The sequence below is a fragment of the Belonocnema kinseyi genome, chromosome 9 (genome assembly GCF_010883055.1).
Source record: "Belonocnema kinseyi isolate 2016_QV_RU_SX_M_011 chromosome 9, B_treatae_v1, whole genome shotgun sequence".
Classification (NCBI taxonomy): Eukaryota; Metazoa; Arthropoda; class Insecta; order Hymenoptera; family Cynipidae; genus Belonocnema; species Belonocnema kinseyi.
In genome coordinates, this window is record NC_046665.1 from 60,881,372 (window position 1) to 60,896,302 (window position 14,931).

General features: G+C 25.7%; 1 protein-coding gene across 1 annotated transcript; it reads left to right on the forward strand.

The window, feature by feature from the left end:
• LOC117179280 (electron transfer flavoprotein subunit beta) lies at nucleotides 1–9,875 on the forward strand. Its single transcript, XM_033370923.1, has 3 exons — nucleotides 1–162; nucleotides 4,461–4,859; nucleotides 9,322–9,875. The coding sequence occupies exons 1-3, from the start codon at nucleotides 112–114 to the stop codon at nucleotides 9,634–9,636; spliced, it is 765 nt and encodes a 254-aa protein (XP_033226814.1). The 5' UTR covers nucleotides 1–111; the 3' UTR covers nucleotides 9,637–9,875.
• Nucleotides 9,876–14,931: the final 5,056 nt, after the last annotated feature.

A 14,931-nucleotide genomic window follows, 5' to 3' on the forward strand; every position in this document is an offset into this window, starting at 1 on the left:
TAACCCCTATCTAGAGATCATTGTCAATCAGACGGAGCTGGAGTCGATCAATCCTTTTCTACTTGTGAACAACTTAGTGTAAATTTGTGTAAATATAATTAAGCTACAAAAATGGCACGTGTGCTTGTTGGAGTAAAGAGAGTTATCGACTATGCAGTCAAGGTAAGAAAAAAACATAAAAAATATATTTTTGTTTTATTTCTACTTTTCTGTTTAATTTCTCTCCTCTATTGTATTTTTGTTTAATGAACTATGAACAATAAAAATGTGGATTGTTATTCGACTTGTTTTTTTTTTAAATCTTATCTTTATTCATCTATTTCGACACATACGTATAAAATAAGGCAATCAATTCTTAAGTGGAATTGGTTAACCCACAATTTGTTCATGACGTTCATGACATAAATGTGAGATGCAAAAGATGGCTAATTGATAAGAAAATTAGAAATATGCGATATAATTTTCATTCTAGACAGTTGAAGGGTCTCTTTGTCCCAGTGGGTCGCAGTGGACCAGCAGTTCAATTGCAGGAAAAAATAGGGCAATTTTTCTTAAAAAGAACGAATTTAGACAAATGTTTAATTTCAGAGTGTAAAACAAAAATGAATAATTTCAACAATTTTATAAAAAAAAACTACAAATTTTATTAAACTACAAAAGAAACGATTAGTATTTTTTTCTCTTACATAATTTTAAAATTTAAATATAAATTTAATATTGGTAGAAAATTTTGTATTTCATAATATCTGTTATTTGAAATAATAGAAAAGAAAAGCAAGGACAATATTTTTGATAATTGGTGAAAATTGATATCATAAATTTAGAATGATTATATCATATTTTTGTACAATATATCGAGACAATCAAACCCTTGCATTTTTATTTAAAACCTAAACTAAAGTTTTTCAAAATTGTAAATATAATTTCTTGAATCATTCTTTGTTAAAAATAACCTATTTCAGGTGAAAAATGTTCAAATAACCAAAAATGGTTCCAAAATTATGAATCTTTTTACATTCTCAAAATGAATGCTAAGTTTGTTAAGCAGATATTTCCTACCAAAATTAAAAAATTTAAAGTATTTTCAAAATTTGAAAAAAATTTTTTTTCAAATTTGAAATTTGTTGTCAACGTTTTTTATAGATGGGTAGAAGACTTGCAAATTATCCAAATAAAATTTGTTATTTTGATAAAAATTAGAAAATTTATATACTTTGGAAATTTTGAAAATGTTCAGAGAAATAAAAAATATATTTTGCTAAAAGATTAAAAAATTTCAATTCATTACTAGATATCAAATATATTTAGAAACTATGTCAATTACATTTTACGATCAGACAAAAATAAAAAAACTTTAGCTTTTCCAAAAATTTGAAAGAAACATTTTTATGAGTTTTAGAAATTTTTGTCAAATTTTCTAATGCGCAAAAAGAATTGAAAATTATCCTTATTGCATTTTTAAATTCGATAAAACATATGCTTTTCAACGTTTTCAAAGTTTTCTAAGAAAGGAAAAACAAATTTTTTAATAGGTTCAGAAACATCAATTCAAATTTCTACTAGATGTAAAATATATTTTTTTCTAAACTATTATCATGAAATTTTGTAATTAAACAAAAGTTCCAAAAGTTGGATCATATTCAACAATATGTAATTTTGATTTTTTAAGAGATCCATAAGTTTAAAACGTTATTCCTCAGAAGTTTAAATCACAGTTTTCGATTTAAGTAATAGTATTTACAATATTTGAAAAATTTTACTTAAAGTGTACGCATTAAACGTACGAAAACGAGCGCGAAGCGCGAGAGCGTACCCGCTCGCCCAAGGCGCGTTCAAACTTGGCGCGAAGCGCTGCGCGCTGTGAGAATGTGCCCGCGTAGCCGGCATATTTTTTTTTAATAATATGTACGCACATCCATTGAGAACTCAAGCATAATTTAAAATTATTCAATAAATGTTATCTTCTTTCAAATCGTATGATTTCTTATTTAAAGTGCGGATTTCTTATATAAAACGCTTGCCAAACCACATTTGTAAAAAATAGGTAAATTAATTATTCTGAATAAGAAGCTAAAAAATTTCAAATTGGAAAATTACTATGACATGTAAATGATTTTTGTTTCGAATAAAAAATTTCCTGTGAAAAACGCCATTATGACCTAAAATTGTTTTAAATTGTGAATGTTCTTCAAAATGTTGAAAATATAATTTTTTATACACTAAAAATACCCATTTTAAGAAAAAATACGACTACAATTTAAAATTATGAATCTTCTTTAAAACCTAATGATTTCTGAATATTAACGTAAACTTCCGACAAAAAATGCTAGCACAATTCGAAATTGTTAGAGTTTTTAATTATTTCAAACAAAATCAACGGATTTAAATTTAATAATTATTGTTTGGAAAATAAAAATTTTAGATAAAAAACGTTCACATAAGCTTCAATTTTTCAAAAATTGAAAATTCTTTTTGAAATCTATAACGATATTTGCGCTGAAAACCGCTTCTTTAATCTAAAATTGTACAAAAAAATTGTAATCTTCTTGTCAGACCTAATGATTTTTGTACTAGAAATACGGATTCCAGGTGTAAAATGCCACCACAAGCTAAAACTGTTGAAACTTGTGAATTTTTGAAATATTTGGAATGTTTAATATATAATTTTGTTTTAATTAAAAAATTCCTATTACCGACGAAAAAAATAAGACTACAGTCCAAAATGTTAAAAGATTCTAAATTTTTGTCTAATGATGAGTGTTATAAATAATATATTTTCTTCGAACTACCAATTTTGGATATCAAAATGGTAAACAAGCAAGTACGTAACCTAAAATTGTTAAAAATTATGAATCTTCTATAAAATCCAATGATTTTTAAATAAAAATGTTAATTTCCGGCAAAAAACATTAACAAAATCCGAAATTGTTCAAGCGTATAAATTTGATTATTTGAAACAAAAATCACTGGATGTAAATCTAATGATTTTTGTTTGGAAACACCAATTTCAGATGAAAAACTATAACATAACCTCCAATTGTTCCAAAATTGAAAATTCTGTTTGAAATTTATATCGATATTTGCGATTAAAACATATAGCTCAACCTACAATTGTACAAAAAATTTTAATCTTTAAATTTTTTTACTGAAAATACCGATTTCCAGGGTAAAACGACACCATAACTATAGTTCTGAATTTTGTTTTTAATGTTTAAATTACATATTTGTTTTAATTGAAAATACCCATTCCCGACGCAACAAATACCAGTATAATCTAAAATTGTTAAAATATTCTTAATTTTGTCCAGTAATAAAAACTTTTGTTTGAAATATCAATTTTCGATATAAAACAACAATGTAACCTAAAATTGTTCAAAAATTACGAATCTTCTATCAAATCTGCATAATAACTTTTGAATAAAAAAGTCAATTTTATGACAAAAAACGCTTACACAATCCGAAATTTTTCGATCTGATAAATTTTATTATTATAGACAAAAAATCAATAGATTTAAATCTAATGGTTTTTATGTAGAAATACCAATTCTAGATGAAAAACACCAACATAAACTACAGTTGTTGAAAATGGTATATATTCTTTGAAATCTAAAATATTTTATTAAAAATAACCATAGTTTCTGGCGAAAAACAATAACTTAACACAAAATTGTTACAGAATTGTAATTTTTTCTTCGAAATCTAATGATTTTTCTTTTAAAAAACAATTTCGCGTGAAAAGCGTTAATATATCATTAAACTGCTAAAAAATTGCAAATTTGGTTTAAACTAGAATGATTTTTGTTTTAAAATACCAATTTCTGGTGTAAAATGCTAACGTAATCTAAGATTGTTAACATTTTGAAGAACTTCCAAAATCTAATGATTTTTGTTTTAAAATGTCAAATTCCTGTAGACAATGCTAAACAAACCGAAAAACGTAAAATTTTAAAAACAAATTTCATCTTTAAAATCTTATAGTTTTCTGTTAAAAATGCCCAACTTTGAGTTTTCTTCAAATATTTATGATTTAGAATTAATTTTTTTTTAAACAACTAATTTACAGTGAAAAGCTTTAACATAAAACATGCACAATATTTTTAATTATTTGCGATCCACCATTTTTTTTAGATAGGAAAATAAAATTTTATTTATAAAAAAAATATTATAGGAGCATAGTATCTGAATTGAGTTTTTTGAGATTTTGTTCTTTTTCACAGCACTGTTGAATCAATCATGTTAATTTGTTTTTCTTTTGATCCTAATTTTCTTCTGAGCTATTTATAATTTCTTTATTAAGGTCAGCGAGTTTATGATATTTCTTGAAAAATTAATCGCAGCTTCAAAAAAGGGGAGGCAATTCTCAAATATGGGGATTTTAAGGGATTTAAAAAAATAGGAGAAAAGAATGAATAGGGAACTATGATTTCTACAGTTGATAATAATCTAATTATTTGTCTTAGATTCGTGTGAAGCCTGATAAAACGGGAGTCGTAACGGACGGAGTAAAACATTCCATGAATCCTTTCGACGAAATCGCAATCGAAGAGGCAGTTCGAATGAAAGAAAAAAAATATGCCCAAGAAGTGATTGCAGTCAGTTGTGGCCCAGCACAATCGCAGGAAACAATCAGAACTGCTTTGGCCATGGGAGCTGATCGTGGAATTCACGTGGAAGTCTCTGGACCTGAATACGAAGCTTTGCAGCCAATTCACGTTTCAAAAATCCTAGCAAAATTAGCTCAGGATGAAAAAGCTGATATCGTCATTGTTGGAAAACAAGCAATTGATGACGACTGTAATCAAACAGCTCAAATGGTTGCTGGAGTCTTGGACTGGCCAGCTGGAACGTTTTGCAGCAAGGTATAAACCAATTAATAAAAAAATCAGGAAAAATAAAAATCAGATAATTTATAACGAAACGAGAATCGAAAAATATCGGAGAATTTCTAAATCATACAAAAATAATACTTTTTTCCCTATTCAAATTTAATTATTTGGTTCAAAGTTAAACTACTTTGTTAGTAATCCATTTTAACATTCATTTTGGCTCAAAATTCAGCTACTTAAATATTTAATTATTTTATTGTTGCCTGAAAATTGATCGTTTTCAGTTGAAATTTCACGTGCTTAACTGAAAATTTAATGATTACATTTTTAGCTGAAAATCGATAGTTTTAAGTTGAAAATTCAACTATGTGATTGAAGGTTGAACTACTTGGTTGAAGATTCATTCCTTTGTTTGAAAATTTAACTATGTTGTTAAAAATACATTTTTTTAAACTAATTTTATGTTGAAAATTGATAGCTTTTAGTTGAAAAACCAACTATTTAGTTGAAAATACACTTTGTTGTTGAACATTCTCATTTTCGTAGGAAATCCAACTTTTTTGTAGAAAACTCCTTCTTTTGTATTGAAAATTCTAGTATTTTGTGTACAAAATTCAAATATTTGGTTGAAAATTAATTTTTTCGTTGAAAATAGTTGAATTTTGAACTAAAAAAGATACTTTTTCAACCAAAAATGGAATAGCTACATTTTCAGCAACAAAAAAAAGGAATTTTTAGCGAAGTAGTTAAATTTTCAACCAAAGAGATTAATTTTTAGCAAGAAAGTTCAACTTTCAATGAAGCAGTTGAATTTTTCACCCAATTAGTTTATATTTTGGCCAAAAAACATTAATTCTCAACGTAAAATGTTATAATCAACCAAGACAGATTTAATTTAAATAAAAAACAGTTAAATTCAACCAAAAAAGACAACTTTTCAGAAAAATATAACTTTTAACCAAACAGAGGAATATTAAACTAATAAAATACATTTTCAACAAAGTATCTCAACTAAGCAATTAAATTTTCCACCATGAAAATTATTTTTGTACTAAAAATTACGAATTTTTAACAAAATACATAAAGTTTTAACCGAATGGTTGAATTTTCAACGAAAGATGATCAGTTTTCAATCAACAATGGAATAGTTAAATTTTAAGTTAAAAAAATTAATTTTAACCAGAAGAAAGAAACAAGTTTTCCACAATATACTTAAATCTTTACCCAATAAAATAAATTTATATAAAGTAGTTCAACTTTGAACCACGTAGTGGGATTTTAAACCAAAAAAATGAATTCTCAGTGAAAAGTTTCATAGTTGATTTTGCAAGTAAAAACGATCAATTTTTAACAAAAAATGTAATAATTGAAGTTTCAGTTATAAAAATTAATCTAAACCGAAAAAAACAACAGATTTTGGACAAAATAGTTAAATTTTCAACAAAAAAATATTAAGTCTCAACAAATAATATAATAGTTGATATTTCAACCAAAAATATTTTTATTTTAAATCAAAAACAGTTGAATTCAACTAAAAAATAAATGCTCAACAAAGTAGTTGAACTTTCAACCAAGTAGTTGAATTTTCATAAAAATGATGAAATTCTTAACCAAATGGAATATATTTTAACGAGATGAGATTAATTCTAAACGAAAAAGATAATAGTATACATTACAAGCAAAAAGAAGTAGCTTTCAAGCAGAAATAGTAGGATTTTCTTACTGACTTCTATTAATTCATTTCGCATTTAAGAGAGAGAGAGAGAGAGAGAGAGAGAGAACAAAGGAATCTTCTGCAAAGTAGTTTCTGAAATAAAAACAGGAATTAGGAATGAAAAATGTAGTTGTTGAATTTTTAGCTAAAAACTATCAATTTTACGCCAAAATTAATTCGTCATATTTTGAGTTAAAAAACTTAATTTTCAACTAAAAAAAAAAAACAAGGAATTTTTAACAAAATAGTTCAATCTTGAACCAAGTAGTATAATTTTTTACTAAAAAATATTTATTTTCAACCAACAATTCTGTTAATATTGCTTCTATAAATTCAGTTCGCAATGAAGCGACAAAAAACGAGAAAAAGGGGAAATTTCTTGAAAGCAGGAAAAAAGGGAGGAATTCTTTTAAAACGATCGAGTTTTAGCCAAAAATTAGAATATTATTAAATTTTTAATTAAAAAATGGACTTTTTTAACTAAAAAGTCAAACAATTTTTAAGAAAAAAGATTTTTTACAAACAAGTAGCAGAATTTGCAACGAGAATGGTTAATTTTCAAACAAAAAAATGAATTTGCAACAAAGTAATTGATATTTTAACCCAAGAAGATTAATTCTTAATTAAAAATTGAATAATTGAATTTTAAAGTAAAAACTATCTCTTTCAGCAAAATACGGATTAATTGCATTTTCAGTTAAGACGATTAATTTTCAACCGAAAAAATACAAGTTTTCAGCGAAATAGTTGAATCTTTAACTAATAAAATGAATTTTTAACAAATTAGTTCGATCTTCAATCAAGAAAATAAGCTTTCTACCAAAATAAAGAAATTTTTATCTAAAAATGATCAATTTTTAACCAATAATTTAGAAGTTAAATTTTGAGTTAATATTACCTACCAACAAAAAAATAAAAGGAACAGTTGAATCTTAAGCCAATACAAAATTTTTTTAAAAAATAGTTTCAACTTTCACTTGAATAATTAAATTCTCAATTAAAAAGAGGAATTATCAATGAAAAATTTAGTAGTTGAATTTCGAACTAAAAACGATCAATTTTCAGCCAAAAACGGATTTATCATATTTTTAGTTTAAAAATGTATTTTTAACTAAATGAAAAACAATTTTCATCCAGAATCTTACTTACAAAAAAGCAGTTGAATTTGTAACATTTTCAACGAAAGAAGATTAATTCTTAGTGGAAAATTTAATAGTTGAATTTTCAGTTAAGAAGATTAATTTTTAACCGAGAAAATACAAGTTTTCAGCGAAATAGTTGAATCTTTAAAATATAAAATGAATTTTTAACAAATTAACTGGATCTTCAATAAAGAAGATTACCTTTCTAAAAAGAAAGACAAATTTCTAACAAGTGAAATAAATTTTCGACCAAATTGTTGAACTTTCAGCTAAAAACGAGCCATTTTTAACCAATAAATTAAATGTTGAGTCAATATTTACTATCAACAAAAAAAAAGAATTTTCAACAAAGTAGTTGAATATTAAACCAATGAAAAGAATTTTTTACAAAGTGGTTTCAACTTTCAACCAAGTATTTGAATTCTCAACCAATTTTCAACTAACTAGTTACATCTTAAACCAATAAGAATAATCTTCAACAAAATAGTTTTCACTTTTAAGCATGTATTTGAATTCTCAACTAAAATCAGGAATTATGAATGAAAAATGTAGCAGTTGAATTTTCAACTAAAACCGATCAATTTAAGCCAAAATTAATTACTCTAATTTTTAGTTCAAAAACTTAATTTTCAACTAAAAAAAAAACAACGAATTTTCAACAAACTAGTTCATTATTAAAACAAATAGTAGAATTTGTAACCAAAAGAGATGAATGTTGAATCAAAAAATCTATCAAGGCCATGTGATTCCTACCATTTAGGACCAGATTCCTACCTTACCGCCACTTTTTTTATTTCCCAACTTATATTCAGACGAAACGCCACATCGAGTTTTTTATTATAGATAATTTTTTTTTCTTTTTTTATAATTATTAAATTTTACGACCAGACCCACCTTTCTTAGTGCTTCTTATTTATTATCCCAAATTTTCGACTCATTGTGGCGCATACTGGGTGTTAGGTACCCAAGGGTATTCAAAAGTGTTCTGTGCCGACGATATTGGATAGTTTTTTACAAGAAAATCAATAAATGATGTTTAATCTATCTAGTTTAAGGAGAAAAAGGTTTCATACCAGTTTTTGAAATTTAAAGTAGTTAAAAAAAATCTTTTTTGGGGTAAAAATTAAGAAATAACTTCTTTCACTCTAAAATTAATAACTTTATAAGTTTTTGATATTTTTACTTAAAATTTTACCTGAATACTTCAGAGATGCGGCGCTTCAAAAATAAAATTAATCTTATAGTATTCGTTTCAAAAAAAGGTTTTTATTCTGAAAAATAAAAGCATCAATTCAATGAAAAATGAAACACCGTACTTTGCGTGATTAAAATATTTTATTGATCTTAAACTGCGTATAAAAATTATAAAAATCAAAATTATCTGAAAATGGCATAAAAACATAGGTTTTCATGTCATTTGTTAATCTAGAGCCATAAGTTTCACTTTCTTAATTAGTCTAATCTTTAGTTAGTACGAGAAAATATGAATTTTGAAGGAAAGATTCTATTAATTCAGTTCGCATTGAAGTGAAAAAACGAGAAAACAGAAAAGTTTCTTGAAAACAAGGAAAAAAAGAGGAATTCTTTAAAACAGGGAAAAAGTGTGTGAAGTCTCTAATAATGAAAATCCTATTCACAGATCGAAGCAAGCCAAGGAGAGTTAACCATCACCCGCGAAGTCGATGGAGGACTGGAGGTCATTAAAGTGAAAACGCCAGCCGTATTAAGTGCTGATTTGCGATTAAATGAGCCACGATATGCAACCCTGCCGAACATCATGAAGGCGAAGAAGAAACAAATTAAGAAAGTAACTCCTAAAGATTTGGGAATCGACACTTCTCCCAGAATAGAAGTTGTTTCCGTGGAGGAGCCTCCAACTAGAAAAGCTGGATCAATTGTTCCTGATGTGGATACTCTCATCGCCAAACTCAAGGAAGGTGGCCACGTTAAGTGATAACATTTTTTAAAAATGTAAAAAATGTATAGGTAAATGGAAAAGCTAAATTGGTCGATAACACAAGATTATATGATTGTTACACTTTATTAAATAGCGATATAAACGGAATAACATTTTTGTACATTTTCAGAGATAATAAACTGTACATTACACATCGCTACAAATTTGTACCGCTTGGAGACGAAAAAGTGTCTCGTAAAAATCATATTTTTTAATAAAATACTCTCTTATACGGATATAATTTTCTTTGGTAAATTTAACGATACAGACCGATCGAATCTATAACGTCGATATACATATATATATATATATTTTTTTTTTATTTATCTATATAATATACTACAAAAAATAACATTCGAATACTTGCTGTCATAAAATTCTCGTTACGCTTTTTCCTAGTTCTATAAAGGTTCTGAAATTCGAAGTCCTCTGTAATTGACGTGGCTAAATTTTTCTCAAAAAATGAGAGCGATGCTGGTTTATTTAGTTTTTTTTGCTTTTTCTTTTTTTTTTTTTTTAATTTCAGTAAATTGTATGGCAAGATATCTACCGAAGTTGGCGCCCACTAGAGTAAATACATATACTTAAACAGCTTTTTTGATTCGATTTCTCTCTTTTATAACTACATTTAACGCCATAACATTAAGATTGTTAGTTTCAAGAACGGTTTGAGATTTCGTTTTAAGACTCGAAATTTGTTAAGTTCGAAGATTCTTAATTCGAAATGCAATGCTAGATAAAGACATGCAATTATTAGCAAGATCCAAAGATATCTAACATTAAGATATTTAACATACAATACAAAAAAAAAAATAAATTTTTAATTAAAAAAGTCGAAAATGTGAAGCACTTAACTATTGATATTGTACATCAAGAAGTAGATTTTAAATGCCGATGCCCGATACCCGTAAATCGTGTTTCCAAAAGCCCAGTTTTTTCTGGTTCCTTTGCTATCTTGTTTGGTTTTCAATACTTACAGAAATATTGAAAATATTTCGGTTTTAATTAAAGAGCATCTGATTGAATTCAGACTTCTAAATACTTATCTTCTAAGTATAGTCGAACTTTTCAGTATTTCTGTTAATCAACAATCTCTATTTATCTTTTAAAGGAAACTCAGGATATCTATCAAATCCTGCAAAAAAATTCCCTTAAATTTCTACGATTTTTCCGAGAATAATTTTGCATAGTAACGTATGCAAAACTGAATAACTTTTTTTTGGCGAATGTAATTAGGGAAATAAAGAAATTTTTTTATGCTGTCCAAAACGATGAATTTCCGATCAAAAAGATTCATTCTTATCAAAAATGATGATTTTTCAACTAAAAAAGATAAATTTTCAACTAAAAATAGAGTATTTAAGTTTTCAGCTTAAAAACTTCATTTGCAACGAGAAAAAATTAATTTTCAACTAAATTGATGGAATATTCAACTGGATTAGTTCCATTTTAAGTTAAAAAATTAATTTTCAACCAAAAAGATAAACTTTCAACTAACATTATGAATTTTCAACTGGAGTAGTTGAATTTTCCACTGAGGAAATTAATTTTCTTCCAAGAAAGAAAAATTTGCAACCAAATAGTTCAATTTACAACTACTAAAAAGATCAATTTTCAAACAGAAATATAATATTAAATTTCAAACCAACAAAATCCACAAATTTTCCACAAAATAGTAAAATTTGTTAACCAAGTGTTGAATTTTCAACTGAAACAGTTGAATTTTTGTCACGAATTAAAAAAAAAATTAAAAAATTAAATTAAAAAAAAAAGAGTTCAACTTTCAACCAAGTAGTTGAATTTTTATCCAAAAAAGATGAATTTACAACGAAAACTGTACTAGTTGATATTTCAACCAAAAAAGGTTTTAATTTAATATAAAAAATAGTTTAACAATTTGGTTGAATTTTCTACTAAGAAAGATTCTTCAGATGTAAGTGAAAAAAGTGGCAACCACACTGGAATTTTCAAATAAAAATATGATTTTTCATACAAAAAGGACAAATTGTCAAGAAACAGACATGAATTTTCCACCAAAGATGTGAATCTTCAACCAATAAAATAAATATTTAACAAAAAAGTTCAACTTTCAACTAAGTAGTTGCATTTTCAACTAGGAAGATTATTTTTTGTACAAAAAATACAAATTTTCAACAAATTATTAAAAATCAAATCGTCAAATTTTCACCTAAAAAATTTAACAAAAAAAGTTAAATCCAGGAATATAAAGATACTTTCTCGGATGCAAAATCATTGTTATTAAATTTTATATTACAATAAAGAAAAATTTAAATACACTTGCGAAAAAATACCCTGACGAAAAAAATTCCCCGACATTTCCAGATTTATTAAAAGTTCGAAAATAGTTCTTAAGATTAAGAAGATCTTCAGTTTAACCAACACATATTTCCCTTAAAGCTTAAGTGATTGAAAAAACGTCAATCTTCGATGTCTTGATCAAACTAATCACTCTAAAAGAGGAGCCTTCTCCTAAATCATTTCTTAATCTTAAAAAAATATCATCCACAAATTTCTACAACTTAAAATTTGGTCGCATTTTTGACGTGGGAGATATTTAGGGGCTCCTTACATTTTTTAGGGGGCGACAGTCTTTCTGGTGTTCTTGGTAAATACACATTTCGTTACTAGATTATTTAACTATTAAAACTTCACTTTTTCTAACTTCTAGCACCATCATGTGTAAGCCAGTTTTATAATACTTTACTGGAATGTTGAATCAAAAGTTTCTTAATTGTAACATTTTTTAAGAGTGTCTACTTCATCAGGAAAAAATTTAGGGCTTTAAGAAACAAGGTTTTTCAGGATTCTTACCACTCAATTTTTTCGAAAATGTTATGGTAATTTAGGAAATTTTTGTTATTTAAATTTCAATCTCAAGTCAGAGATATTCTGTAAGAAAAAAAAACGAAAAAATGTTCAAAATTGAAAATTTTCAATTTAGATCGATCTAAAATAATTTCAAATAAAAAAGATTCAAATGTAAAATCTTAAAAGTTAAAACGATTTAAACGTTAAAAGTTTTCAACTGGAAATCGTTCGTTATTTTCAAACATTTAAGTTAAAAAGCCTTCAAAATAAACAAAAAAATGTGATTGAACAATTAAAAACCTCTGAAGAAAAAATGTCTGATAATTCTAAATTTTCCGGTTACGAGACACTCTTAATTAATACCATATGTTGTATATCGTTTTATTAAATCGCATTTACGATTAAACACTATTGAAATCACTCTTAAGTCACTGGTCTGGACTTTTCGTCTGAAGAAATATCTTCATTCTATAAAACCTTTGAATTCCCGCGACAAAATTCTAATGATAAGTTTTGGAATTAAAATTAACTTAAATAAATATAAATATAATCGATAAATATTAAAAAGTAATAGTAGATTAATTTATACTGGCACGATAAATTAGAGCAATCGTCGGAGAAATTCTGTGTTTTTAGGAACTGCATACTAACTAATACACAAAGAATACTAAATCCAAAGATTCTCAACTAGATGAAGCGGGACCTGAACACAAAAGGTTAAAATAATTCTGAATTAAATGCTCAGGGTGCCCACTCAAATCATTAAATTTCTGAGATTTGTTTTATTAGAGTTTTTTGGAAGTCAAAGAGCTGCATTTTGATTTATTATAATTTCTTCATTTAAAAAAAAGTCACTCCAGGGTAGCTGTTTTAATAGAAGAAAAAAATGTCCGGTTTTTCCACGTTCGCAAACATTTTTCACGTTTATTAAAATTTTTTAAATTTAAAAAGCATTCATAGTGGAACTCTTCTAACTTTTAAGCTTTTAAAATTGTAACTAAACCCATTTTTATATCAAAAGTTAAACAATTTGCAAGTATAAAATTGAAGGTCTTAAAACTTTTCAATTGAACAATTCTAAATTAATTCCCGGTAATCTCCAAATTTAAAATCCAAGCTATCATTTTCAAAGCTCTAAATTAAAGAATGAATCAATCAATAAACTTGTAATTTTGAGTCATTTCAAATTATAAATTGCTCTTTTTACATAAAAATTCATCACTTTCACTTAGAAATTAAAATTTTTATAAATAGAACGATTAACATTGTAAAGCTCAAAGCTTAAATTTAGTACTTTGAAATTTTAAAGAATCAAAACTTTTTCCAACAATTCATTTTCAAAGTTTTTTTTTTAAGATTTGAGTTATAATAATTGCCCATTTTGAATTAACAGTCAAATGTTGCTTAATATTTAGAAATGGTTTTAAAAATTTTTTTTTAAACTTCAAATTGAATGGGTTAAAAATGGAATATTTTAGATTGAAACAATATTTGAATAGGATTTGGAATTGAATAAAAGTGTTTAATTACGATCTAAAGTACCGAAAATACGGAAAATACCTAAAATTACCGAAACAGGAAATTTCAAATTCCCTAAAAATTCGTATAATTTTTTTATTTTCAAATATCATGTAAATAAAATAAGATATTATTCTGACATATACAAAAATATTAAATATTTTTTTCTCGGAACTTTACTAATATTCGGAACTTGAGAATTCTGTAATTTACTGAATTCGAGAATTTGAAATTTTGTCATTTTTAAAAGTCGGGTATTATATTTTTTTAATTATACAATTTCCGGAATTTAGGGATATTTGATATTTAAATATTTAAATTTTGTTAAAAAATATTATCGGTAGTTTTATTTTTTTTGTAGTTTTAAAATTGGTAAATTTTCATTTTTCGACAATTTTATATTTTGGTCATTAAATTTACGATATTGTTCAACATTTGAAATTCGAATGTTTGAACTCTTAACGCTGAAATTCTTTTCACTTGAAATATTCAAAACTAAAGTGCAAATTAAAATAATTAAAGCAGGTAATATAAAATTATTTTGAATTTTAAACTTTAATTATTCGAGCTTAAAAAAATTGTTATTAAATTGTAAATGTACATCATTCTAAACAATTTCAAGTTAGAAACATTGAAAATTAAAAGATCAAATTTTTTTAACCGTATATTTATACATAAAAAATGAGTTTGGCATACTTTAAAAAATTCTCTCAAAATTAATTTTTCAAAATAAAAAATCATTTCGGATTTTCCCAGGATTCTAAAAATAATTTTTATTATCTTGAATCCTTAAAAAATCTTTCAAACCCTTTAAAATTTTATGTTGAAATCTTCAAAAATCTCTTAAAATAATCCATTTTTTTTTTAATATGCAAAATAAACAAATTATCCTAAAGTCTGCCAGATTTTTTGTTGACAAATTAGGAAATCTTTTTCAATCTTCTT